Source organism: Tenebrio molitor, chromosome 2 (genome assembly GCF_963966145.1).
Source record: "Tenebrio molitor chromosome 2, icTenMoli1.1, whole genome shotgun sequence".
NCBI lineage: Eukaryota > Metazoa > Arthropoda > Insecta > Coleoptera > Tenebrionidae > Tenebrio > Tenebrio molitor.
In genome coordinates, this window is record NC_091047.1 from 24353082 (window position 1) to 24381060 (window position 27979).

At 33.1% G+C, this 27979-nt stretch overlaps 1 protein-coding gene across 3 annotated transcripts; it reads right to left on the bottom strand.

The window, feature by feature from the left end:
- Positions 1–529: 529 nt before the first annotated feature.
- On the bottom strand, positions 530–27397 carry LOC138124221 (uncharacterized). 3 transcript variants are annotated; one of them, XR_011157054.1, is made up of 7 exons: positions 26639–27397; positions 26308–26577; positions 16899–17150; positions 11225–11419; positions 11027–11158; positions 2393–2937; positions 530–2033 (listed from the first exon to the last, which is right to left on the bottom strand). XR_011157054.1 is itself a non-coding variant. In XM_069039187.1 (6 exons), exons 2-6 carry the CDS (start codon positions 26434–26436, stop codon positions 2650–2652), a joined length of 996 nt encoding a protein of 331 aa, XP_068895288.1. In that variant the 5' UTR covers positions 26437–26577; positions 26639–27397; the 3' UTR covers positions 530–2649. The 3 variants fall into 3 exon arrangements, 2 of the variants coding, with proteins under 2 accessions (XP_068895288.1, XP_068895289.1); XM_069039187.1 differs by having other exon boundaries at positions 530–2937; XM_069039188.1 differs by having other exon boundaries at positions 530–2937; positions 16899–17120; positions 26639–27394.
- Positions 27398–27979: the final 582 nt, after the last annotated feature.

A 27979-nucleotide genomic window follows, 5' to 3' on the forward strand; every position in this document is an offset into this window, starting at 1 on the left:
GCTGAATTCATACTTACTTTCACACAGTTTGGAAGTAAATATGAGACGGACACGGACTATAAGAAGTTGAGAAATTTATTTCTGATTCTAAACGACGACGGGTTCGCCAAAAATGCTTCTCGTGCAGAATTGTATAAAATATTTTCAAGTCAATTCTACATATTTAAATTCTAGATTTTTATTTCTTTATTTTTACATTCACAAATAAATAATCTTTACTAATGTAATAATGGGTCTTGTAAGTCAAGAAGAGTTAATAAAAATTCATAAAAAATAAAAGCTCACTGGTACTGAATCTACATATGGTGATTTTAAAACCCCGTGAGAATTGGATTAAAGTTATAAATATAATCTTAAAAAAAACAATTCAAAACTTTCACGACGTTTAAATTTATTGTCTTAATTATGGGTCCAACTTTTAAGATTTTCTAACTGTTTGCCAAGAAAGAGGCTACGGCAAGGTTTACAAGTTTTAACCATATTCTCGCCTGACTTTTGTCAACATTTCTTGGGTTTCAAAAACACAATGTACTTTTGATTTCCAAAAATTTATTTCAAAAAATATATAATTTATTCCAACTTAATCTTATCCTAGGCGTACATTTTCAAATTTATTTTAATTGTTTAATCTAGAATCATCTTCAATTTCCAGTAGCTTCGAATTAAAATGATCTTGACTATTTGAATTTATTCCTTTAAATATAATAATTTGTATTTTGTTCACTCTCTAGTAAATTGCAAAATTTCTCGATGAGTGATGAGGTTTGGTAACGAAGCATTGTTCAGAACAATCAAGCACCATAAAAGTTTCAGGTTGATTTATTTTTGAAATTTGAAACGAAATAGTATATTTCAAACCAAGGTAAGAAAGTGGTTTCTTGCAGACCGCAGGCAAAGATTATAAACCGAGTCGTAGACGAGGTTTGTAAGTGCCTAAGGTCTGCACGGACACTTTCTTAACAAGGTTTGAATACAATTTTTTTCCCTACCGGCACAACTTTGTTGAAAAAAGTCAAAAAAGATGGTTATATTCGTGATTAAAACGAAAATTTTGAGAATTGAATAGTAGGCTGTGTTATTTGTTTAATTAACTTGTCATCGCATTTGAAGATTTGAGGTTTGTTCGAAAATTTGATATAAACAGGGTAAAGTAATCTACCTACCTAGCTTATCTGTTTATTTTCCAGATTATATGATTGACCTATCAACTTACTTCATTGAATTGGCTTTCATTTATCAATAACTTATTTCACTTTTGACACTTTTGACATTTGTATTTTGGTACAGTTTTACCATAAACATTTCATGATTAACTTTCTTACCTTAGCGAGAAAGTTGAATTTTCTCACCCCAAATGAGGTATCCACAGCCTACATTTCTAACCGGTAGGGAGAAAACAATTTTTCTAATCTGGAAAATAAACAGATAAGCTAGGTAGGTAGATTACTTTACCCTGTTTATATCAAATTTTCGAATAAACCTCAAATCTTCAAATGCGATGACAAGTTAATTAAACAATTAACACAGCCTACTATTCAATTCTCAAAATTTTCGTTTTAATCACGAATATAACCATCTTTTTTGACTTTTTTCAACAAAGTTGTGCCGGTAGGGAAAACAATTTCAAACCTTGTTAAGAAAGTGTCCGTGCAGACCTTAGGCAGTTACAAACCTCGTCTACGACTCGGTTTATAATCTTTGCCTGCGGTCTGCAAGAAACCACTTTCTTACCTTGGTTTGAAATATACTATAAAATGTTTGTTGAAATGACGTTTTTACCAATCAAAAGGCAATTGATCATTGAGCCCCCTGCAGGGCCAAAACGTGCATTTCCGGAACATAATTAGAACGTAATAACCGGACATTAACTGTCTTATCAATTTCCGGGTCGAAATGTGAAATTTTCGTTCCTTGGAGTGGGTGTTCGAGGAGCATTTTTGTGAATCAGTTGTTGGACGATTTCTGAGTGAATCGTTTAGAATCACATTTGGACATGTGCTAAATGTTTTTCAGCACCATCTTGCTGTCGTAGGCTACAATCAAACATAAATCCGTCACATACAATACAAAACATGGACTCTGTGCTTAGGTAGATATACACACAATAAAACGAATCGTATCATTGAACACTTTTTTCTTATATTATGAAAAATTTCTGGAGCTAAATCTAAAATTAAATATGACGGTTTGTTAGAAATCGGTGAGACGTTAATACTGTACAGAATATAAAGACTAATAAAATCGTTAAAAATCTAAAATAAACTATTTACAATAAATGACTTTTCTTGCCTATTCTGAACGAGTGAATTTGCTGCAGGATCCGTATACTAACTCTTGCAAATATTGCAATAATTTGGAATAATTTTTTATTTCTCTATACATTTTTACATACCGTGTAAAAATTCAAATGAAAAACATTCTTGTTGAAAACAATGATATAATATTTCTTGTCAACTGGTGTTATACTATCTATTAGTTAAATTTTTTAGTCACACTTAGCACTTCCGGCTGGGGGACGTCGAGCTGGACCGCGGTCTTGACACATTCATTGATGATAACTGCGATGCACATTACGATTAAAACAAACACTTAAAGTTGAAGGCATTTTAGAAAAGTCTCTCATTCTTCGGATTCATTTTACGTTAAATATCATGCTACCCTATATGGATCTGAACTTTTCGACGAACACGGTTGAACATCATCGAGGTAATTGGTGGCTTCTTGTCTAGATGTCGATGCCACTACCGGATAGCTGACTATAGGCTTGTAATTGTGCGTTGTCTGGTTCGCTTTGTGTTCGGGCGAGTTCTGTAACGACGTTTGTCTTTCCTGCAAGTTCAAACTTGGATCTTCGGCGACGGGTTGATAATGGCCGATCGTGCATTTCTGGATCAGCGACAGGATCGCCGATTGGAAACCGCACAAGTACCCCAAGCACTGGAAACCAACAAGAACATTTTCATTTTTCTCCAAGATATGTACTTATTTTTCAACTTTTGCTGTTCAAATTCCGAACGAATCAGATTTTACTGTTGCAAATTATTATCAGTCACTTCACCTGACAGGTGGGCTAAAAGTGATTGGAAATATTTCAAACCGTACCAGACTACTGTCATAATTTAAAGTTAAAGGTTTTCATTCGTTTAATTAGTTGTTTAATATTGTACTGGCTCAGTTGTTGACCAAATTTTACATAAAAACGGGTAAAGCGTTAGATTTAAGAAAATGAGTGTACCTTATGCTTGGACGCACTTCCAAAAAAGAAAGATCATTCATTCATTCGAGAACAGAAAATTCTTATCAAGAAGGCTGAAAACCTGATTGGTGTATCTCAAATTTCAACGAAACGGCCTTAAAGGTCTTTCAAAGTAAATTATTTTTCTTTAACTTCCATTTGTATTCAAGATTTAATATCACAACTGTTATTAATTCTTTTGTGACACTAAAGTAAAAGTAAATTATTTTCTTTGAGAATAAAGGGGCTTTCTTTTCAAAATCGTTCATTTAATTTGTTTTAAATTCATTACCGCGAAGTATGTGATTCTTTTGCCACTTGACGATTGGGGAAACGCGTTCTCGCAGTGATTTAAAAAAAAATATAAAAAAGATTTTTCATTCATTATTCATTCCTTGGAGCTCCGCCAGTGTCCATCGTACTCAAATAGCTATGGTCCGGCGCAGAGTACAAAATGCAGCTACGCCACCTATAGAAGGAAATGGATCATTGACAAAATGCTGACAAGTGAAAAAAGTTTCTCATAAATCTGATGATACATTTCCTTTTTTTGCTCTTCCCGATATTATTCCAGATTTGATCGAGAGGTTCCATGAGTATTCGCAAGGGATAAATTTAAGAGAGGAGACAATTCAAATCTTTGAAGGATCACGTACTTCGCATTCTCAAATTCTTTAATGCTGTTTCAAGTTTCACGTTCACAAACTGTTTTATTAGCTTATCTATTAGTCAAATTTTAATTCACTGGCCACAAGTTAAACTTCATTTAAACGCTGTTCAAAAATCAAAAAACCAATGTGGTGCAAATGTTATCTGTCACTGTGATAAGTAAGCGTTTAGTCAAAATTTAAATCAAACATCCATCTGATGACAAAAGTAGAACAAATCCCGTTAACGTTACAATAAGTAAACCGAAATTGTAGCAAAACGTCCTAGTCTGGGATCTGGGTAGTTATTTCTGAAAAATGTTGCCGGTGATCAAGTGTTCTCGAAAGAGAGAGAGAGAAAAGAATGTCTTCCTGTTGTATTTAATTTTATTAGAAATTTTCATTATGATGATCATTATGAATTTTGGACTAATTTAGTTTCTTCCCATTATGTTGGAAAAAAATTTGAATAGTTACAGTGTGAAATATGTAATAAGAGTTCCAAATGTAGCGAAAGCTCAACCGACTGAGATTTCTGGAGCACAGGACAGAGTCAAGTTTTACCGCCCGATCGAAAACACCCACTTCTAATCGATTTTAATTTCTCAAAAAAATTAGAAATGATTGTGTATCGCTGTAGGACATTCTGTAAAAATTTCAAATTTTTTAATTAAACGAGTAAATATTTCGTTTTAATTCAATAGCCGCTACATTAATTTACATAATTTTTCACTGAGATCCTTTCAGTCCAAAAATTTGGTGTCATTGAAATCATGAAAACATCACCGGTTTTTGAAATAAATGAAATTTGATATTAAAATGCGAAATTTAGCTGATTTATTATTAAATTGAGCGGTCACTTCCACAAAAGAGGTTGACGTGGGTTATTTATGGTAACCTTTATGAGGATTACTAGAAAAGTTCTCAAAAAATGTTTGTTGGCTGTTTACCAACAATGAGGTATTTATTTATGTCACTGTAGTTGTAAATCTTGGTAATTTTTCGCTGTTAATGTTAAAATTGGAATAATTCAAAAACTAATAACTTTCTTTTAATGCGAATTTCATAAATTATGCACCGAGGGAGTGAAGTGCATGATTTTTACCCAACGTACAATTTGTAGCCCGAGAGTCCTACAAAGCAACGAGGGTAACAATCATGCTTCTAATTAAGTAACATTTTTTTACACGATCCAACAATTTGAATAAAAAAAGCCGAAAGTTTTAAAATTAAGCTTAGCTTGATTGCACACATTCGAAGCCTTATATCAAGGGAATGGAAACGTAACGTTTCGTAATTTTTACTAATTTTTTAATAGAGTTTATCGTGCAGGCGGTAAAACCTGACTCACCCTGTATATTGTTTAGGTTGGTTTACCGTGACGGACGGGAAGTAAAATCCGAGAAAGAATTATGAATTAACATTACGAACAAAATTAAAGAAATTGCAAAATATGATGCGTATGGTTAGAAGTAAGTTAAGAAAAATTGAAGAAGCTGAACCTTTAAAAAAAGATGTATTAAAGGAATGATATTATATCAACTAGTTTAATAAAAAAAAAACATGTTTATGTTTCTACTTTATTCGCTTTTCAACATTTTCCAATTACTTTCAGCCCACCTGTTGTGATAACTGGGTTCGCGATTGCATTTTTTCAGTAAAGTTGATACGACAAAATGTAAAACTGTTAGCAGATGCAATGAGGATTATTGTTTTATCAATGTAGGCTTCAATCAATTTTTATTTTTAGTGTGCAATTTATGACGGGGCCAATCCAAAAAATAAAAAATATAGAAAATTAAATTTTAATTTTTGCTTTACAAACATAATTACTCGTCAAACAAAGTACCACTTTTAATCGTAATAATGCAATATACTATTTAACAAACTGAGAATCTAGAAGAAAACAGACTATTTAGTAGGTACTTTTAATAATTATGGTAACTGAACAATTCCCGTTGTAGGAAATATTAATTGCCCCATTTTATTAGGGCTTAAAAGTGTGGATATGTGCAAGCAAATTTATACAAAATATGTAATCACTAAAACAATATGGCGCTTCCGATTTCGTGTTGATTTACCAATTATTTTCATTACTTTAGGGACGATTTCAGAAAGTAGTACATATTTCTTAAATAGAGAATTTAAAAAATATATACAGGATGATTCAGGTTAAGTTGATCCCTCGTGGCAGGAAATCCATAATAGGTACATTGAGTGATTATTCCTTGATTCAAAATTATATTTTCAAAATATCGAGAATCAAAGAATGTGTCGTTCAATCATTGTCAATATTGCCATTCATTAAAATGTCTTGTTGCATGTACGTGTGACAATGACACTTTTGATATTTTTTGAACAGGAAACGTACGTCATTTTGACATTTTATGTATTAATAAATTGTGTCGAATAGGCAAGGACGCCTATGTTTATGTCAACTATCACATTAAAAAGCAGAATAACCAACAATAATATTACCAACCTATGAAAAAAAGTCACATTCATTTAAAATCACCCAGTAAATGTGCATTGAAAAAATAAATCCATGATATGAATGAAAGTGTCTAGATTATAATGATAAAAAAAATTAACGGATACAAATTACAAATTTTGATTAATTTATTTAATTAATCAATTTATGGAGAAACATTGGGTAGTATGAATAAGAATAAGCATTTGCTTATACTATATATATGTCTTTTTCTATCTAATAGAGTCCATGTATTTTTATCTCTTACTAATACAAGTAAAAGCATTTGCTAATGGTTTATGCATATGACCCATTAATTTCAGTTAATTGCAGATTCACAGTATTATTTCCGATTATGGAACTTAAATTGTGAACAGGGGAACATCAGCAAATAAATATTTCTTCGAGGGGTCATTACATTAAAGTAGCAGTAATAAAGGAATTATTGATAACAAGTGAAACAATGTTCATTAAGAAATAGATTTCTATAAATCTTCTGTCAGGTTTCTCACAATTCTTTGAGTTCATTTATCTTTCCCTTTCAATACTTTTATTTGAAAATTTGAAACAAATTCCTTCGAAAACTCAGTTAAGCTGAATAAAGCATCTCTCGAACACAATATGTTATTATTAATTATAAACCTACAGTATCCGAAGGACAACAGTGTAGCAAAGAGATAAATTATTATTATTAATTTAGGTAAGTGTATCTCAAGAGAATACTCTTGGACCTCTTTCATTTCTCACTTATACAGAAAGTACACTTTCTATTTTCATTATTTTATAAAAAAGTGTTGTCTTTTTTAACATTTATCTTAATAATTAATTTACCTGTGCTTAGTTGCAAATAATTAAAAATAATAATCAAATGTTTCTTATAATTACGAGTATATGTATAATAATTCCAGATCAGATAAATTGAGTAATAAAACGTTGGAATAATAGAAATATTCTCCTTCTCGAAAGGAAGGAAGGGATAACTCTCCTTCCCCACTCTTGTCCGTGCAATGACGTTTTAAATTTTTTCACATTTTGTCTGACTAAATCGTGTCTTCTATTATTTTTTAATAGAACAATAGAACCCAAACAGAATACAGTTTGGGGCTAACTTTTTGCATCTTAAACTTGTTGTTATGAAGTTGGTTAATTCATTAATTAATTGTCTGTTTCTGACACCCTCTGTTGGGGTGAACATTTCTCGAGCAATCTTCCATTACTACCAAACGGTTACGCTGTTTATGGTGCTTTAGCCACTTTTTTTTCAACACAACGTTTTTGTTGATCCAAATTACGCTGCAAAATAACTTACTAGGAACAAAAATACATTTAGGCAGACACATTTCATATTATTGATTTCATCCATACATATTCATTAAGACTTGCCATTTAAATATCTTTCATTAGATTCGAAAAAAATTTATAATCGTAATCATAACAATAATACTGTTTACCTATGTTAAAAAAAAATAGTAACCCAAAGCTAATTTTAAAATTATAACAACTGTATTTGAGTAAATCCTGATCTAAATTTTATTGACTATTCCATTCACCTGTCATTTGTTAAAAATGGACAAATAAAAACACAATTTTACACATTTGTTACCATGGTTTCAAAAAATTTAACCGAATATTCCCACTCGTGGAGATTGTATCGGTAATACCACTAGTGATCCCAGCGATAATTTTTAACAAATGAATGCAGCCTTGAGAATTGCTTCCAAATGGACTCACGTGTCTTTTTTTGTGTTGTTGGAAACGTTTTCTTCGATTTCTGCGTTAATTTCTTCTTCCGATTTGCTGCCAAATTGCCAAAGTTGGTTCATGGAATAGTCCTCCGAATACAACTCGTAGTCCAAATTATGTAGATTATTTTTCAAACTGGTTTCACTCATTCAATTGTACTTGGGAATCTCACTCGTGCTGCGCACTCGTGGATTCATTCCCAAGCACAATTGATAATTCGTGACCAGTTTGAAAAATAATCGACATAATTTGGACTACTCGTGGTATTATAAATGAATATTCATAGAATATTCCCCCAACATACAAGTTTCATGTATGAACCACTTTGTTCTAACGGGAATACATTGCTTGTTTGAAATATGTAAAGAAATGAAATATTTAAAATTGACTTCTTGTGAAAACTGTGAACATTATTTTATTAAAAATTTAAATGAACACGTACAATAGTTAATTGTAAAACCACTAAAATCAATTATTACTTAACAGAACTTTAATGTTTCTTAAAAAACTCCCCTAATTCAATTTCTTCCGGATTCCAATGATTGATTAAGCTGTAAGTTCTTCGTCAAGCTTGTTATCAAAGTCACGTGTCTGCGTCACGTGCATAAATTCTAGAATGCGTCACTTACTATTCACCTCCAAACTGTCTAATAAATTATGAGTTAAACAGGGGTAATAATTACGTAAGTCAAATATAATTATTTAACAACGTTACGAACCAAGAGCCTGAAATGAATATTGAATCACGTGGAGTTTCATAAACAAATTACAATAAAATCGAATTTCTAGCGCAGACTGGGAACTGACTTGCAGTAAAACTTTATTAGCAGTGAAGAAAATAAAATCAAGGGTTATAAAAGTTTTTTCTTGGACGCTGCACACTTCCAGTAACAAATAAAGTTATGATGACCTACCAATTCACGAATCGGATGTGTATAAAGTTTTGTGTATGTTTAGAAACTACTGAAATGCTTTGCCAATAAGTAATAAACTTTTCATGGGTGAGCGATGTTTAGAAGAAAAGTTCACGGAAAGGTTAACTTGAATTATGTACGATTACAACTCGATGGAAGCTTTGGTCTATTAAACAACGTTTTAAATTTTTGTAAAATCTTTATTCGACTAATTCAAATTAAATTAATATTTAATTTTTAGTTTAATAATAACATAATCATGAAAAAAATGTATCATCATTCCTTTGAAATAAATGAAACGAACATACCTCATCCGTTGGTATTATAATTGTGCATGTTATTATTATTTTCTGATAATGGATAAAATTTATAAAACAAACAAAAGCAACATTTTACGTTCATAAAAATGGGTATTTTACCAGCTTTACTGTCAAACGCGACGGCATAGTAAGCAGATTTTCCGTTGAAATGTCAAAAAAACTTCAACAATGTGTTGTTGTTAGGTAACCTAGAAAACAACTTTTCGATTTCGGCAAAGTTTACTGTAATTGTAAACAACAATTATCCCAGAATAAGTGGTAAAATGGGTTTTACCATTGAAGAGAAAGCATTTTATTAGAATGTTATTTTCGAAATGTGGTTAATAGACAATCAAAAAAACGACCGTGCATAGTAAGTATAACTTTGCGTATGAAAAAGTACGAGAAACGTTTCAATAAAACAAAAGAGGAGGTAACACTCTTGATTTATTTTCTTTTTAATCACCCTGTATTGTGAACGATTATTTAATTGCTCTGTTTCTGTTACGTCAATGGAAGAATTATGTAAATTATTTGCAGTTCTTAAGTCATATTCTACCTGAATTACTTAGGGTGCACCACTTGCAATACGCTGGACTATGTGGTTGTTACCAGATGGAGCACCACCACACAATGTCGTTCAGATCAGACATTTTTAAACAATCGTTTTCATGAGCGTTGGATATGTCGTGTTATGGCCCTCTTGTTCTCCAGACTTAAATCGATATGATTTATTTTTATGGGATCACATGAGACAGCTAGGTTATACAAATCTTATAAATAATGTACAGGAGCAACGAATTTCCGACGCAGGATGAAGGATTCGCGAAATGCCCGACATTTTTGACGTAGTTAGAGCTAATTGGGTACGACGAGCTGAAGTTAGCATCCAGAATGGAGGACGACACTTTGGACAACGTTTCTAATTTTATTTCAAAAATCGGGTCACCAATTACTTTCATACGAATGATAAATTGCGTTTTTCTTGAGGAGATAACGTGCACCGACTTATTTGGCTGTAGCTTTGTGCGGCGATTTTGAAAATATTTATCAAATTCATTTGCACTTACTATTCAGTGACCATTAATAAATCTAAGCTATGGTACCATTTCTTAATGACTGAAGTATCACTTTTATAGTTGTAACGCTCGAGATTACTTTTTTTAATCACCTGTTACGAATAATCAGTTGATTTTGATCAAGAATTTCAAAGATTATTTTATTTCGAAAACGAAATTATTTATTAAAAATGGTTTGCTTTATGACTTCTGCTTGTCGTGATTAATTACCGTTAATTTTAGTTGTAGTGAACAATTTGTGCTTAATATTTAAATCATGCTAGTCTAATTTTTTATCGTGTTATTTATTTCTTGTAGGAACATGCTTAATATCGTTATCACGTGTTCTAGAAATTGTAGCAAATCATTATGCTAAGCGGAAACTTTCGGTGAGAATACTTCGAATTTTTTAACCGAGGGAATATACTTTACAAAACAATATTGTCAAAATCACTCCTGTTTTTTATTTCTCTTTGTATGTACTAAGTATATTTTAATTGTATAGTTTGTCACGATAAAACGAACAGATTAGCACGTTCTTTACTGTAATGTAATCAACACGTGTTTGGAAGAAGTCATATTTTTTTTGCTATTTAAAAAAGAATCTTCTATAGCATGATCGGTGTAGGGAGCGGTAAAAAATAATTTATTGTGACTTACCCCAGTAATCAGCAATTGATGATGCGTCCATTTCGGAACCCAGTAAAAGGCCTCTGATAAAAATATCGTGTGAAAAATCAAAGATGACGCTATGAGGAACAGAACGCTAAGGCTGACGTAAAAGTACGCGTTCTGTAAAACCACAAGAAAGAACAACACGATATAGAAAAAGCGACACGAGCTGTTGGAAGCACTTACCACTTTGCCCCAATTAAAAGGAAACAAGTAAACAATATGAGATATATCAAGAAACAGTAGGAGGCAGGTCACAAATAAACTCAATAAAGATACGAACATCATCAGCCGTAATCGTCCGACCAGCGGAAGCATAAATAGGCCTACTTTTACGGTCCCCGAGGTGCACAGGCATGTGAGACAGGCAATCGTGGTCACCTGCAAGGACAAACTGTTAAATCTAAAGAGGGATTAGTCGGGTCCGAAGAGAATTGCGTCCGGACTTTGTCAAAAGCAAATCTGTAAAACGTTATTCGAGAAACAATCTTCGCATGTTATTTCCTCTCGAAAATAAAACACAAAACTGAGGGTTATTTAAAGAATTTCATTTAAAAGCTCCGGTTCAGTGTGTAGCGTCAGTCGAGCAAAAAATTCAAACTAAATAAATTATGCAGTAAACAAACGACATCCTTGTTATATATCATCCTGTGGGATCGGATTCCTAAGGGTGTCGCCCCCGTCAAAAAAATAAAAGCAACTTTTTGCGAACGATGTCCTGTCTGTCTCTTCTATAAATGTACAATGAAGTATGCACAACTACAAAGCTGAAGAAACTTTGTGATGACAGGTCAGTGTTGTTCTCATTAAAAATTAGTAGATATAGTTTCAACGGGTATCCGTTTCCAACTATTGATTACTACTTTGAAGTAGTTTACAAATGTGTAGTTCTTTATACGAAACATTGGGTATAAGGTAAATTTGTTCCAGTAGGTGACAAAAATGAAGAAACTATTGGCAAATGCAATTTAAAGCCTCTTTATGATGAAGATATGACGTCTACGGTATTGACACAATTTGAAAGAACGAATTCGAATCAATGACAACTAAAATTTAATTCTTAATTTTTTATAAGTAAATAAAAGGCTGTCCCAGAACTGCAGCATGATAGTTTAGTAGCGATTCTGGAGTGAAAACCGAGACTAAAATGAATGGAAAAATGTCGAGGGTTGTATTTAAAGATTAAGGGCCGGTTTTTCAATCGATGATTAACATTTTGATTTGCTAATCATTACTTCTTGATTAATTTCAAATTAATCATGGATAGCGTTTTTCAAACCAAAATTCAATTATGATTAGCTAATTGAAAATTAACTGAAAGTTTGTTACGTTGGTATTAACTTTTCTGTCAAATTTGACAACTTGGTGGTTTGTGATTTGTAACAATTTCAAATTTAGGTAATTGTTTACTTTAGCTACTTGTGGACACCCTTAGGGCGTCCTCCTACATCGTTTCCCACCACTCAAACCTTGTGCAAATGCCCTTGTTTTTCTCTCTTGTTGTGTTTCAAGGTCGCATCAATGATCATTGATCAATGTCTAAAGGGCTAGGAAAATTCATTTGCACAAGGTTTGAGTGGTGGGAAACGATGTAGGAGAACGCCCTGAGGCTGTCTAGCCAGAAAAAATGCGAAAATTCCACAAATAGGTAAAGTAAACAATCCTAATTTCCGCATTTTCTCCACCTACTGATTGTATTTCTACAGTCTATGCCCCTATAATACAATTAGGAAATCTTGCTATGTTAAAGAGAAATAAGTGAGAACAGAGTCAACTGCTTTTATTGTGCCCTAACAGTTGGGTATCAATCTCTAACCATTTTACCAAGGATAATTACATCCATAAAGCAATTGACTCTGTTTTCACTTATATCTAGAAGTACTATAAAAAACTTTTGTTTACATTCGTTAATTTCATTTCGGTTTGGGGGGATTTTAATATAATTTGGACGCAACGCCGCTAGAGCTCTACTTGTGTACACCACAAGTCTCTAGCCACGCTCCTATTGCATAAAATCGCAGACTAAAAAGCAACAGATTTTGAGGCGATAGACAGTCACTTCTGAAATAAAAATTTTGCTGGTATTTTAACCCCTGAATTTGATGCAGACTACTCCACAACACTCATCGGCTAGTTTGATAGGAAATAGCTTCTTCTATTTTTTCTAACAATCTTTCTACTGTTCGCGAAGACAAACGAAAGCGACTAAAAAAATCTTTTTGGTCCCATTCTTTGAAGTGATTGGGCCTAAAGCGTATAGTTTTTGGCCTTCGTGGCTCTTCGTCACTACTATAAGCATTAACGTCATAAATATCATCAATCATTATTCTTTGCTCATGGTTTTACTATTTTAATAATAAATTTTTAATAAATCGGCAATGTCACTAGTGATTTCAGCTGAGCAGTCATAAGAACTTGTTAATTGATTTCTCAGATAAGCTCATTACATCATTTCAGTTCCATGGATTGCTATTATAAATAACCGTAGTTGATAAATCTTCTTGAATTATTTGATTCACTTTTGAAAATGTTGATCGATATGATACAGCATGTGTTTATGAAGTAAATAACGCTGTGCCAAACTCAAAAAACCATTGTGGTGCAAATGACTTATCTTTCACTGTGATAAATAATAGGAAATGTCATGAAAAATGGGTGTTATTTGCACCACAATGGTTTTTTTATTTTGGCACAGGTTTTATGTATCGCGCGTTCAAATGAAATCCTGGGCTGGGAAGGCGTTGGAAACCGTCAATTATTGTGCTTTTTTAAAGCGTAGATTAATTGGAGCATGTTGACAGCTAACCTAAAATTTATAGCCAACATTTTTTTCTTTTTTTCTTTCTTTGAATGTTTTACATCAAAAATAGAATAACGTAACGATTCCTATTCTCGAAGCAAATATCTAAGGGCACCCTTTGCTGAAAACAAACATGTTCAATTATGTCCCGATTAAACATAAACAAATGTCATTCGTGTCAAACGGCGGGAAATTCAAACTTTACACTATTCTAAACGGTTTAATTTTTCCAACGCCTACTCAACCCAGGATTTCATTTGAACGCCCGATATGTGGTGCAAGCGTTACGTACTTAATGTTGACTCAAGTTGCAAAAAACCACTTGTCATTTGCAACAGCATTTTTTTCATATTTTTGAACCAGATAAAGGCAGAAAGGGACCAGAAAATCATAGTTTGGGTTGAATATTTTCCATATAAGTACAGTTTTAAAGTAATTTCAAATGACTAATGCCATAAAAATGCTGTTGCAAATGCAAAGTGGTTTTTTGCAACTTGAGTCAACTTTAGCTGTAGAAGCCTACGCTGCACGTTTTCCTCTTCGAGAGCATCCAATTGCAAATGTGTTTGTGTTTGCTCAATCGAGATAGAAATAGAAATACAGGAAATTTAATTGCTGAAAGTAAAGGAGTTGATGGTGTTATTGCACAAAAGTAACAGGTTGGTTCTTCAGGTTTTTGAAGAAGACGGAACGCTTAGCCTTAGAAGTGTTGCTAAATATTTAATACAGATTTCCAAAAGCAGAATTCTAAAAGATAATCTAAGATGTGCCTGTCATTATATGTATGAGTGTCCAAATTTTTTGCCTGAGGATCTTCCTCTTAGGTTGCAGCTTTGTCAGTGGTTACAGCAACAACATGAAGCAAATCAAAATTTCATAAAAATAATTTTATTTAATGCTTGTCCTCGAGAGAAGCGACCTTTAACAATCATAATTATCATGTGTGGGCAGAACAAAATCCCCATGAAATTCATGTTAATGCTTTGATTTGGCATTAATTTGTAGACTGGGACTTTAGGAGATTCATTGCCAAGTGCCTGACTGTTGAATAAAACGTGGTGGGCCAATAAATCGGCCAGCGAGATCGCCCGATCTCACACCTTTAAATTATTCTTTGTGGGGTTACACGAAAAACTGTTTATCGTGAACCAGTCAACAGTTTAGAATAATTGGATGAAGTTATGGCAACATTACACCTGAATTGATTCTAGGTGCCGAAGCAAGTTTAATAAGACTAACTCTTCTTTATTTTCAAATGGATAGAACTCATTTTGAGCAATTCTTGTTGATTAGGTATTATTTACAAATTGTTAAATTTTTGCGTTTTTTGCTTTTTGGGTCTTTTTCCTATTTTTAGCACGTCCTAATCTTTTTTTACTTGATTTTGTTTTGAACGCATTTATTGTAAAATGACACGCTCGAACGCAGAGCTACTATTAAAATAATATTAGATCTACACTTTATTTCTGATTCTGCTAAGTATGAATTGGCTAAATTTGTGAGAAGTTCGAAAAATTCCAATCGTTTACCTTTTAGATACCGTTGGACCCTCGACATTTTTTTCATTCAAATTTATTTTTAATTTTTACTCCAAAATACTCTATTCAAATAAGTTCTGGGGCAGTTTCTATTTTTTACAATTAACTTTCTCAACAATTATTTTTTGAATATTTGTTTTAAATTTAGTCCGCCCGCTATGTACAGGCTATCCCAAAATTGGCGTACAAACTACTTACTACCTTATCGAGGATGTTTAAATGTACATGAAAAAAATATGGAAAAAATGTTTGCGACAAAAAAATCAATGATTTTTATTATTATTATTAACTGTAATACAATGTAAACAAAAATATAATTTTTTTAACATTTTTCTGACGTTTACGGTAATCTCTTCTACACCGTAGTGCACCGTTGGTACGCCTTTTTGGGACACCTGTATATATCACAAGTTTTAGTAGCTTTTTATTTTCATTTTTTATACATAATACATTTTTTCGATACCTCCCCAGAAAGTGAGTCTGTATCCATTCACCAGTGGGTGAAGGTTTCTTTTTCGTTCACTTCACTTTGGCTCATCGTTTTTCGCTCACTGTCTTTCACTCACTGGTTTTCATTCACTCGTAAATTTTTCCAATTACATATTTCTTCCAGCACAGGAACATATAACTCTTCATAATCCATTTTCACACTTTCCACAACGTGCACGCAATCACTTTATTGGCGTTAGACATTTGCTTATTTTAAACAATACTTTAATAATCTACACAAATATGCAAAAACTTTGGGGGATGAAAAAATTGACGATGACGTCATTACGCGGAAACGAAAATGATTGGAAAAATGGAAATCGAAAACGGAAATTGACCCACTCAAGTTCTTTTCAATAAACTTTTGGCGGTCGCTGTAAATGTTAGAATGTAGGGAGACTGACTAACATAAAAAATACAAGTTTCTCCACGACTATTATTAAAGAATGAATGGATTCTTGTTGGATATTCAATGAAAGAATGATATCAATTCCACGTCTCGTGTTAGAATATACTGATATCCACGGTCGTCGGCCAATCACATCCCTCGTATTTTGATTCTACAACGACAGATCGCCAGCCGGATGCGTTTGTAAACAGTAGGTAAGTTGCGCATCTCGTAGCAACCGCTAAACGTCAAAAATTAAAATCAAATTCAATTCAATTTTCAAAGATTGTTTTTTTTTTGGTACTGCCGTGGAGAAAGTATAGTCTTCAACTCGCGTATAATGGCTATTATTCACTCGAATAATTCCACCACTTGCCTACGGCTCGTGTTGCAATTTTCATCCCCTTGAATAATATGTATTATATGTTTACGCTCATTGGAGAATGTACTATTCTTTTATTTTCCTTCCAAAAATTCTAGATTTGTGAAATCATTTAAGCGATTTTCTTTTCTGCGACATTATTGCATTAATATTTTTGTCCTAGTCACTTATTGATCTCTAATAAATGTAATTTTTCAAAAAATTTGCTTCGAACAAAGTCCAGTTTCTCGCGGACCAGACTCGGTGTCTTTTTGGGGCCTTACCAGCAACAGAAGTCGGACGAAACCCGTGGGCGTCTTGAGATGAGTGTGGTCGCAGTAGACGATAACCCCCGAGTATAGGGACAGATCGGGCGAGGCGACCCGTCGGCGGTAGTGAGAGTGCGAGTCCCATGAGTTAACGGTGCCCAGAGGTGATTCGCACTCGCAACCTCCAGCACAATCCGCGCTCAGGGCCCCCGTCCTGCTGCCCGCTATCTCAAAGTCCTGCAACACACAACTCATACCATCCGGCTCCTGCAAACCAACCACATTGACGTAGACATCGGTGGTGCGCCATGAAACGGGACACTAGTTGTGTGTGCAAGTCGTATTGGCCAGGGGCGCACGAGGGGTGCTCGCGTGGGGGCGCATCGCGAAATCTTCTAAACGAACATGTTCTTACGTCCTGTCAAAGTTGACAGATCGAGAGCCGACAAGAACTGTTTCGGTCTGAAAGCGAGCCGAATATAAACTGCGGTCTTACACGCTTTTCAGCGTTTTTCAGCACGAAGCTGAATTTTTCGCTGATATTAAGATATTATTAAATTTGCCGGGTTAATGCTGCCTCCAGGTTAATTTACGTTTAAGAAATTGTTGTTCGCAGTTCATTACTTTGTGCTAAATTAAATGAAAATTATGTAGAATGGCTTCCATTATGTCATAATTAAATTATTAATGAAGATGTATCTCGTAATAGAATCCATTTTGATGCGGCACCGGACCCGTTTCAGAATATTTTCTTAAATTCTCAAAATAGTTAGGTACGTGGCTTGAATTTGAAAATAAAATTTCACTTAAAGTTTTGGTTTGTTTCTGTTAATACCTATTAATTGGCGAATTTAGCATAAGTGATGATCTGACGTACTGATAACATGTGTTCAATTAAAAAGTTCATCGAATCTTGATCTTGTCGCTATCTTAATAACCAACTTAATTTACGATGTTGTTGTCTCTCAAAAAATAAAGTTAAAGCCAATTCGATGAACTTTTCAATTGAACACCTGTTATAAATGGTAAAATAACAATGTAAATTAAACACATTAATAATTTATTTTTGGCATTTGCCAATCCTTTGATATATTTTTTCTTTTTACGTTGAAATTGCTTCTTCATACCTCATAAGATTTAGACGCTGGAATTATAATTGTGCTGTTTTCGATTTAGGCAAAGTTTACATACATTTACTGTAATTGTAATAATTGTAAGTGGGTGTAAGTAAAGTGGGTTTTATCATTGAAAATAAAGCATTCATTTATTAATAATAATAATTAATTAATTAATAATAGATTTTTCCAGAGGTAGGCAACCAATAATACGACTGCATAGGAAGGATAATTATCCGTACGACTCAAAGCAAGACAAAAGATGAGATGATTTGTTTTCTTTTTGATCTCTTGTAAGTATATGAAAAAAGGGAAAAAAATCAATAATATCAATTATTTAGGGTTACAAGATCGACTAATCACACAGAAACTAAAAGGATGTTTTTTGTAGGTCATAGTTTATGGGAATGAATAAGACATGAGAAAATTGAGTGTGGTGTGTGTGTCTGGAATGTTGACACACGTTCACCAACCATCTCAAGTTGCGAGGTTGTGACTGAAAGTGTGAATTAAATTGGTGTGGAGATAAAAAGCAAAAATCTCCCTGAAATATTTGTGACAAGAGACGAAACGTGGATTTGTAACAAATTACAAAAAATGAAAGCATTCGCAACCCCTAAAGAATTTGAGGTCCAACCGCAGCGCTGGTCGGAATCCGCCCGTGCTAGCTTTTTTGCTTGATTTGATTTAAAAACATTGATTGCGATTTTCCGTTTGCACAAGGATGTCTCAAATCTCGTGCAAAACGAAGACGAAAAATTAATGCAAAGTAAAAGACCGAGACATGTAAAATCAAGGAGATGTGCTATTCTGTCAAGACAAGCCAGATACCCTGTAGGGCTACCATAGCTGAAAAAACAACATTGAATTATTTATAGCATCCGTTCTTGAGGCCCTGCGGGCTCATTGGAGTCACATCGGGTTTAAACGAAGCTAACGGTTAAAAATATATAAGATTTTTAGCGGGCCTAACATTTTCATTGAAAAGAAATCTAGTAATAATACGTTGGTGAACATAAGTGTGAACTGAATGAATTCTACTATCGTTGTAGACAGTAACGTAAAACAGTTGCAACGATAATGATGGTGCAGGACTTGTAGATAGTCCATTATCGAAACAAGTAATTTCTTGGCTTCAGCAGCAAAATTCCCGCGTTAAATTTGAACTTTCTTTGTAAAGATCTAATCATTAAAATGCTGGTCACAAAAACAAAATTTGTGAAGAATCATGGACATTTTCTATACCCTTCAGATCCACGCAGTTAGAAAGTAACATTTTTTTCGGGAACAAAAATTGTGTATACCCATGGGATCATTACTAATCGTTAACTTCCTAGAGTAAATTTTATAAAATTGTATGGTGTAAAGGCTGTATGACACGATGCTAAATTTTGTAGAAAATTTGTTAGAAAATGAGAGAGGACCAATGAACGGTCAGGATCTGACAAAGACAGACTATGATCCTGATCGTTCATTGGTCCTGTCGAGGGTCTCTCTCATTTTCTAACAAATTTTCTACAAAATTTAGCATCGTGTTAAATAAGCTTAAGTTGATTTTGGGGACAAATCTGTCAAAGTGTTAAATATCACAAATGTCAAATGCGATCGTGTGAATATGAAATTGAAAAAAATTGAAATAAATGCATCAATATCTAATTAAAGCATATAAATGTAATTATAATAGCTTTTAAAAGCACATCAAAATTCGTTGATTATTATCTTTGCGAAAATACGAATAAATCAAAGCTGTCAACCATATAAAGAGAAAGTACTAGAGGGTAACTCTATTAACCTTACCTATTATTTACCTAATGGACTCGACTTTTTTTATTACATACCTAATTTGTGTTTTGTAATTTTTTTCAAAGGATTCGTTCATAACGTTTTTTTTTACGAGGAAAGTATAATTAGTAATTACAAACCATTTTTCTTTATTTCATTATGATTAATTATTCTATCCTTTCTTCTTCCCATCCATAATGTTTGTTTTATACAGTCTGATTTTGAAAGTTGTGCAGATATTTTAACTTGACGTAGTACAACGTATTAAAACTTAAAAGAAGGCAAAATAAGCCAGCTTGCCTTGTTAATGGTTTACAAGAGAATAAAAACAATCAGTTTGTTTGGGAACCGCCGAAAATTTTCAAATTTGGCGGGCAGTTTTGACGTATGACCGACCTAAAAAAGTCAAAGTTTTATGTTTGATGATAACATAATGCCTGCAACTTATTCAGAGAACAACAAAGTCTTAAACAACAAAGTAAAAGGACTGTAATTGTGCGTAAAAAAAGATGTTGCTGAAAATGCTTGCCAATCCTACCATCATTTGCTACGCAAGCTTCAGCACGGCATGTTCAAGAAAGCCTAACTCGATTCAGAATGCCTCTGTTTTGACGAATTTCCTGAACTCGAGTACTATCGCGGCCAAAATACTTTGGTCGTCACTTTTTGACACTTCGAATGTAAATCAAGTATTAATGTCAATATACATGACAATTTCAAATTATTCTTGTCAAAAAAATGGCACCTTTAGCTTTTGATAAATATAGAATCGTCTTAATTGCTTCTGAAGATTGTCTAAACCGCGACCATGTTGATCTTTTGCTTTTGAACCCTGTCTCCGCAGCTGGGATTTACCCCATCTGTATGACACTGATAGATTAAAATAATTTTGACAACAGTAAAAAATAAGGTTAAACATCCTAAAGCTTGCTTTACAATTGAATATCATTTATGTCACATTGACGACCAAAGTATTTTGGCCGCGATAGTACTTGGTCGTGGCTGGTTTCAATTTCGTGAAGAATTTTTTCTTCTGCAACTAAGATGCGATCTTCTCGTTCGCGGTCAAGATCGCGCTTATTAATTTTAATTTTTAAAACCCCCGAAATCGCGAAGATGCTGCACATTTAGGTACAAAGGTTTCTTGAATTGGGAAGTATCCTTTGAGATAACCTTTCACCGTAGATTTGCCATGCTAGCTCTGAATGTCCACGGGCTTCGGCATAGATCAAACCCATATCGGTTTCAAGGATAGTGAAAGCCATTTGTGATTTAAATTAAGGTTCTTGTCAAAGTAACTTAATGTTGAATTAAATGACAACAACAAAAATCTACTATACTTCGTCCAGTGAGAGATTGGAAGATTTTAAATTGTAGGTATAAACTATTTTCTCTACATAGAATTTAGTGACTTTTATGTCAACCAATCTCTCGCTGGACAAACTATATGATTTATTCATAAAATTCAGTGGCTCCCAAACTTTTTTTTTTAATCTTTTTGCCCCTTTTTCTCGAAAAATATCAACATTTGTATAAGGCATTATTGGCTCAATCGTTATCTATTATGGAGTTCTATCACTGGTTAAAATATCTGCACAACTTTCAAAGTCACCCTGTATGTTTTTGAAGTGAAACTTTTTATGGGAAGGTCTTGAAATTCTGATCGGCAACCTTTTTGTGTGACGAAAAGTGGTGGGGGTAAACAATATTGGGTCGAGTGGAAGCAGTGTCTCTGTCTTTGTCACACTCATGCCATTTATCGATAATGTCCTCTCTTTGATTTGGAGGCTTAAAAATGAACAATGAGTTACGCATTTCGATATTGTTTAGTGTTATCGTTGTTTATAATTTATTTTCTTCATTAAAATATACAATTTTGTTGTGAATATGCTATTTAAAAGTGATTGATGAATAATTACAATGTTTCCCTGTAATACAAAAGTTTCACTTCTATCGTGCGTCTTTACGACACATTCTGTTTTTTATAGTTTTTTTTAAATAAAGTTTTCGTTTCCTTGTATGTTTCTTTTATTATATGACAAAATTATCACATACAACCCTTTTATTAATGACGTTTACTAATCGCTATACCATGAATATAACTCATAGAGCCGAAATAAAGTATTCACGCATTTGTTTAACTTAATGTTAAAGTAATTAATTGTTATTAAATGATAAATTTACTTACATCCTCTAATTTTATGGAGGATATTTGCACTTAATTGTCACAATTTATTTAGGGGTTAGGTACCTATCGACAACACTTGAAATTATTTCTTATTTTTCTAATATAAATGGGGTGGTTCCTTGTTTTTCTTATTCTTGTTTTTATCTTTGGCAAGCATAAATGCAGGTTTAAAAGTTTAAAGAAGTTGAAAAATTTGGCGTGTTAGAATAGACTAGTAAAATTTACTGTATTGATGTTGGTAGCGTGAAGTGTTAACTGACAGACGTCAAAAAATAAATCTCGCAGACAACAAAGCAAATTTGGACTTCTCCGACAGTAAATTTTCTAACGGCTTTTGTGCAGTTTACCCAATTTGCGGCGGCGTTAGCGATAAACTTTCTTCAGCATTCATTTTCAAACATCAAATGCGAAAATAAAAAAAAATCTGACGTTTTGAATTAATTTTTTTCACAGCCGGCTAAAATTATGCTACATAAAAAATGTCACCAACCATCGCAAAATTCCCTACATTTAAAATTTTTATTTTTTTTATTTATAAAATGGTATAAAGCGGCAAAATAGAAAAAATAGTTTAAAAGATTCGTTGCAGAAGGTCCTTCAAGAACTCTTTTGTTCCTCAACTCGCCGCTACGCGGCTCGTTTCGGAATTTTAAATTCCTGATTGAATAGATGTCTTCTGCAACTTATATTTTAATATACTATTTATTTGTAAGCTTTGACGATGTTGCAGCATCCCCGAGGAAAAGCGCATCACTTCAAAGGACTCTATTTAAAAATTTTAATTAAGATATTTTAAATTATCGATATTATAAAGATCGACACTCTTAATACTTTCATAAGGGTGTGGAGATGTTAGTTAATCGATGCAAGACATGAAGATCGTTAAAAAAATAATAATTGTTATTATAAAAATAGTGTTGTGACTAAAACCATGAAACATTGCTTCAAATAATAAATAACAAACAAAAAGCTGTATAAGACAGAAATAAATAATTATAACAAAAAAAAAAAAAATTCGTTGCATGGGTGCTCATAACTTCATACAATTTTTAAATAATTTTGTTTCTAAATCTGCTCGTTTACTTATTTTTTAAAGAAGCCCAAAAACAGTTTTACAAAAAGTTCCTTTTTCTATTTTGACATATAAAGTGACACTTTTCAAAATTAATTGAGGTTGGGAAACGTCACACTTTTCGTAACTGGTTACGAAAAGTAAAATCTTTCCTAACTGGTTAGGAAAAATTTATTGTATCATCAATTTGACACTGTCATATTTTTTGTTTTTAAGCAAAATAACCATGCCTACTTACCTACTTGATATTTTAACACAATAATAATTTATTATTAATGAAATTCATTACTTCGTTTAACGTTTGAAGAAACTTTTTTTTTGTCAAAATTAGAAAAAATCTTGTATGTAACACTTTAGGAAATGCAATTTTGTGTAACTCGTGTGATTTTGCGGGATCTCGCTGCGCTCGTCCCGCAAATATTCCACTCGTTACACAAAATAACGCATTTCCTAACTGGTTACATAAATAGCTATTGTGACATTACTTATGATACCAAAGTAGAAAATAGTGTATTATGATTACGAATTATGATACAAGTTTACAAGGAATCCTTTAAAGCACGCGCGACGAGTTTAACGTCACAAGTGTTTTAAAGGCCCTTGTACACGTGTATCATACGCTATTTTTTATTATACCTGCACTACAATCTGAAAATTATGACAAAGAAAGTAACTTGAAATACCTTTTTCGAAGTAATCTGTGTTATTAATCGTTGATATAGAAATGGTCAATTGTTGTTGTTTCGTTGCAATGTAGGTATATTCATTATAAATTGTGTATTGTTCAAAATGTAGGTGAACTTGTTGTTACCTAAGCAGCTTTAAAGCTTTAGTGCTTTAGGGAGCCGATTTTGCACGCATCTTAATGTGAAAAACAGAGATTATGATTCAGGTATAATAAATATGTAGGTAGTGGCTTATTTAACGAGTACCAGAAAAGCCCCAATTTACACACGAACGAGTTGAATACAACGGTTTTTTTTTCGACGAGCCCCTTAAAGGCCCCAAATCGCTTAAAATCTTTAAAATTAGCTTGACGTTTCGTTTTGACAAGCTGTGACATTTATCAAAATCCGTTCACACAGGAGAAAATTCTCAAATTTTGACAGTGTCTAACAAAAAAAATATTTCAAATGGCAAAGTTTTACATTTTACGATTTGATGTTTAAGAATTACCGCAATTACATTTACGTACATAATTTAATTAGATATTATTGCGCTTTATAGGTATACAAATTCTTCCAATTTCATGTTCCCACGATCTCATTTAACGTTTGTATTACTTAAACACTTTATCTCCAAAGCACAACTTACACCACTCAATTTTGTTAGGGGTTGGACGAATACTATCTAATGATCCCAGACATACACACATGTACATACTTGCGATAACACAGAATATAATTACCACTACGATATTTATCAGATATTGATTTTAACGAATGAAATGATTTGATAGTGTGATAGGTGACAAATAATGAACACAGACTAGAAATCCTTTTATGTACAGTTAATTTCAAAATTATAGAGTATACAATCAAGAAGTCGAGTTATTACAGTTTTTTCCACATGTAAAGATGCCTTTTTGAAATTTGAACGTCATGTTTTTTATATAGGTTAGGTAAATTTGACGACATAAAATGTCGCTGATATTTTAGAGCATCATAATATTGTCTGTTTTATCCTCTACACAGTGCTGTTACAATACTGGGCTACCCTCTGGATCGACCACACTTCTTCTAATTTGGAAAATATGAGCACTTTTGCGTTTTCGGTTAGATTAGGCATTTTGTTTGTCAAAATTGACATTGATCATTGACAAAAAAATGTAAGTGCATTTTACACTCTAGAAAATTAGGTGTACTCTGTAATTTTGAAATTAACTGTATGTAGGTGCAGAACGATTCTTTAATCTTTAATCGTATTAGTTTAGAGCTTTTATAAACTAATAGTTCTGACCTAAAATTCATTCAAATTAAAAATGCTTAGATTTTAAAAGAATTCCTTATTTTCAATTTCTAATTTCAAGATGGTTAAATTATTTCAGAATTTTTACCTCGTATCGAGTCTAATGGGTCCTATCAACCTTAGTTCCTATGATAATAATATAAAAATCTAAACATTCTCTACAAATTGATCCAAAAAGATATTTTCTTGGGAGTTTTTGTGCCACAAAAAATCTCGTACATTCAACCCCCCATCAATTATAACCAACGTTCAAAAAATTTTGTGCCCAAGTATTCTACTGCTTACTTTTGTGTGCGTTAACCATATGACGCAGCTTTTTCAGCTGTCAAAATATGGTCAAACCATAGGTGTCAAACTAGCAGTGGTATGAATGATTTCTTTTGCAAAAAATAGTCCATTTTGGAACGAGAGTTTTCCTGGTTTTCCTAGTGTTACATGATGGTTTTTACGTATAATTTACAATAAAATGATTATCAAAGTGAGGTTATATCAGTATATCAGAAGGAAATGTCAAACTAAAAAGAGAAGCTGCGTTTGTAAAAAAGAGAGAAAACCAAGGTCTGCTTAACAACAATTTTTTTAACGCAATATGAAATTAAAATAATCATGAAAACATTTAACTTTTTGCAGATATGTATTTATCGTAGATATTATTTTTTTTTATATACCTAAGTAATAAATTAAGAATACTAAATCTTAAAATGCTGTACAGGTCTTTGTCAAACACAGAGAATTATTAATAATAATCTTTGACACTTCATAAAGAAAAAATTGTTTAAAAACTTGCGTTTCAATTTAATGGGACACTTACATTGTTTGAATTACTTATAAAAGATCTACAAAGCTTTGTGCAATGTGTTGAATGCTTTATTAAAAAATTATTTATGAATTTTACTCTAGATTATATCTAGTTTTTTAAACACCTAACAAATAAAAAATAACTCACCCTGTGTATCAACTTTTTCTTGGTGAATATACTAAAACAGTGGACATATTTTGTTTGTGTCACGCTAGTGTATAATTAGCTGGTTCTTTCAACAGATAAATAAATTAGAGATAAAATGAAAATCGGTCGAGCCCCCACGTGCTTCTCCTCGTCACGCCACTGGTGTCATAAACTACGTATACCACAACGGCATGCTCTCAAAAGAAACTCAAAACAAACAAAACAAAAAAGAACTTTATTGAAAGAACACAAGGAGAAACGAAAAACAACACAACAAAATGACACTACAATGAAATGAGACACCAGAACGACCATGCATCAGAAGGTGCCGACTGAACAGTCAGGCGAAGTACCTGAATGTCTTCAGGCTTGCAACTTGTCGGCTCCAGGTCTCTGATGTCGTCGAGCAGAAACTCAATTTCGTCAGTACTGTAGAGTAGATCGGATACTGAATTGATGTATCGGCCCGGCTCAGACTGCATGACACTCCGCCACTAGACGCGAGGCTTTGCCCCACACCAATCCATATTACCGTACTCTGAATCCGGTCCTCAACGAAATCCCTCAATGCGAGCACATCACGATGATTCGCCAGCTTTTATAATCTAAAAAACACTATTGACCTACAAAAAATGGAAAAGCTATAACAGCGCCGATTCTTCAATTGGATTTCGGAGGGAGTACCTTTGATGAGTATTTATTGTCGCTCCGGTTTCCCTACGAGGCTCGCTCCATTTACTAAATGTATAAAAGGCGGACACCCCAAGCGAGCCGAAAACACATCGCCATGTTTACTAAAATGCGTCCTTGGTCCTGACGCGCTACAACTACCCCAATTTCAAATAATTGCTAGTTAATTGACGGACTGTTGGGAACGGGCTTCAGTCATTCGGGGGAACTGTCAAGAATTTGTCGGTCTTGCGTAAACAAATTCGCACGGCATAATTAGCGATATTAATTTTAATTATTAAAAAAAATGTAAACCCGTGGATACCAACGGCACGTCAAACACTTGAGTTGGCACCCCTTCCTCTGTAGATACAGCTGGTCCGTTGGAAAAGGGTAGTGTGGTGGAACTTTAAAAGTGGACTGGTCTTGCTCCCCCGAAATAAAATTAGCAATGCATAATACACTTGACTATCGAAAAATGTATCTAGCGCGGTTTGAAATTTTTACGCTTCTGGATACAGATTTCGTTCGGTTTCAATCGGACCTGTTGTACAAACAACTCCGCTACCAAATTCCCTAATCTAGGGATTTTTATATCCACCCCTCTCTAAGGGTTGTTGGGGTGCGTTCCGCAGTATGATAAAGCAGAATGAAAGTGAAAACGTCAAAATACACTCGTGGACAAATTCGAGAGGCCACTTTAGATAGTATTTTTTTTTTAAATGTATGAATTTAATATTATCTACCAAAGCGGCCTAAAATTGAATACGATCGTTGTATTTATAGTTGACTCAAGTTACAAGAAACCAAGAAACAAAAAGGAACCAGAAAATCACAGTTTTAAAGTAATTTCAAATGACTAATGCCATGAAAGTGCTGTTGCAAATGCAACTTGAGTCAACTTTATTAATACAACGGTTACTCGTAACATTTTGTATGAAGGCAAAAACACTTTCAATTCGTCGTTTTCTATAAATTTATTTGACAGTATAATATTGAACACATTTTTTTAGAATATTTCTGTTAAATTGTTCTGTTTCCGTCGAATAATGAATTTTCCACAAAGTTAAAACCATAACTTTGCACGATTCAAGACAAAAATATTATTTTTGTCTACCATATTGTTGAATGCACAAAACTGAATAAGAAATTATGTTTAAATGACATAATGAGTCCACATATTGCGCTTGCACAACTGCACATTACTATTTACTTAATTTATTGATTCAATTCATTTTAATGTTGCAATATAGGACTGTTTTTAGAAGATCTCTGTTTAAGGAAAATTAACTTCCATGTAATTTCTTTATGTTTATGTATCATTTATGACGTTTAATCAAACGATTAAATTTTAAA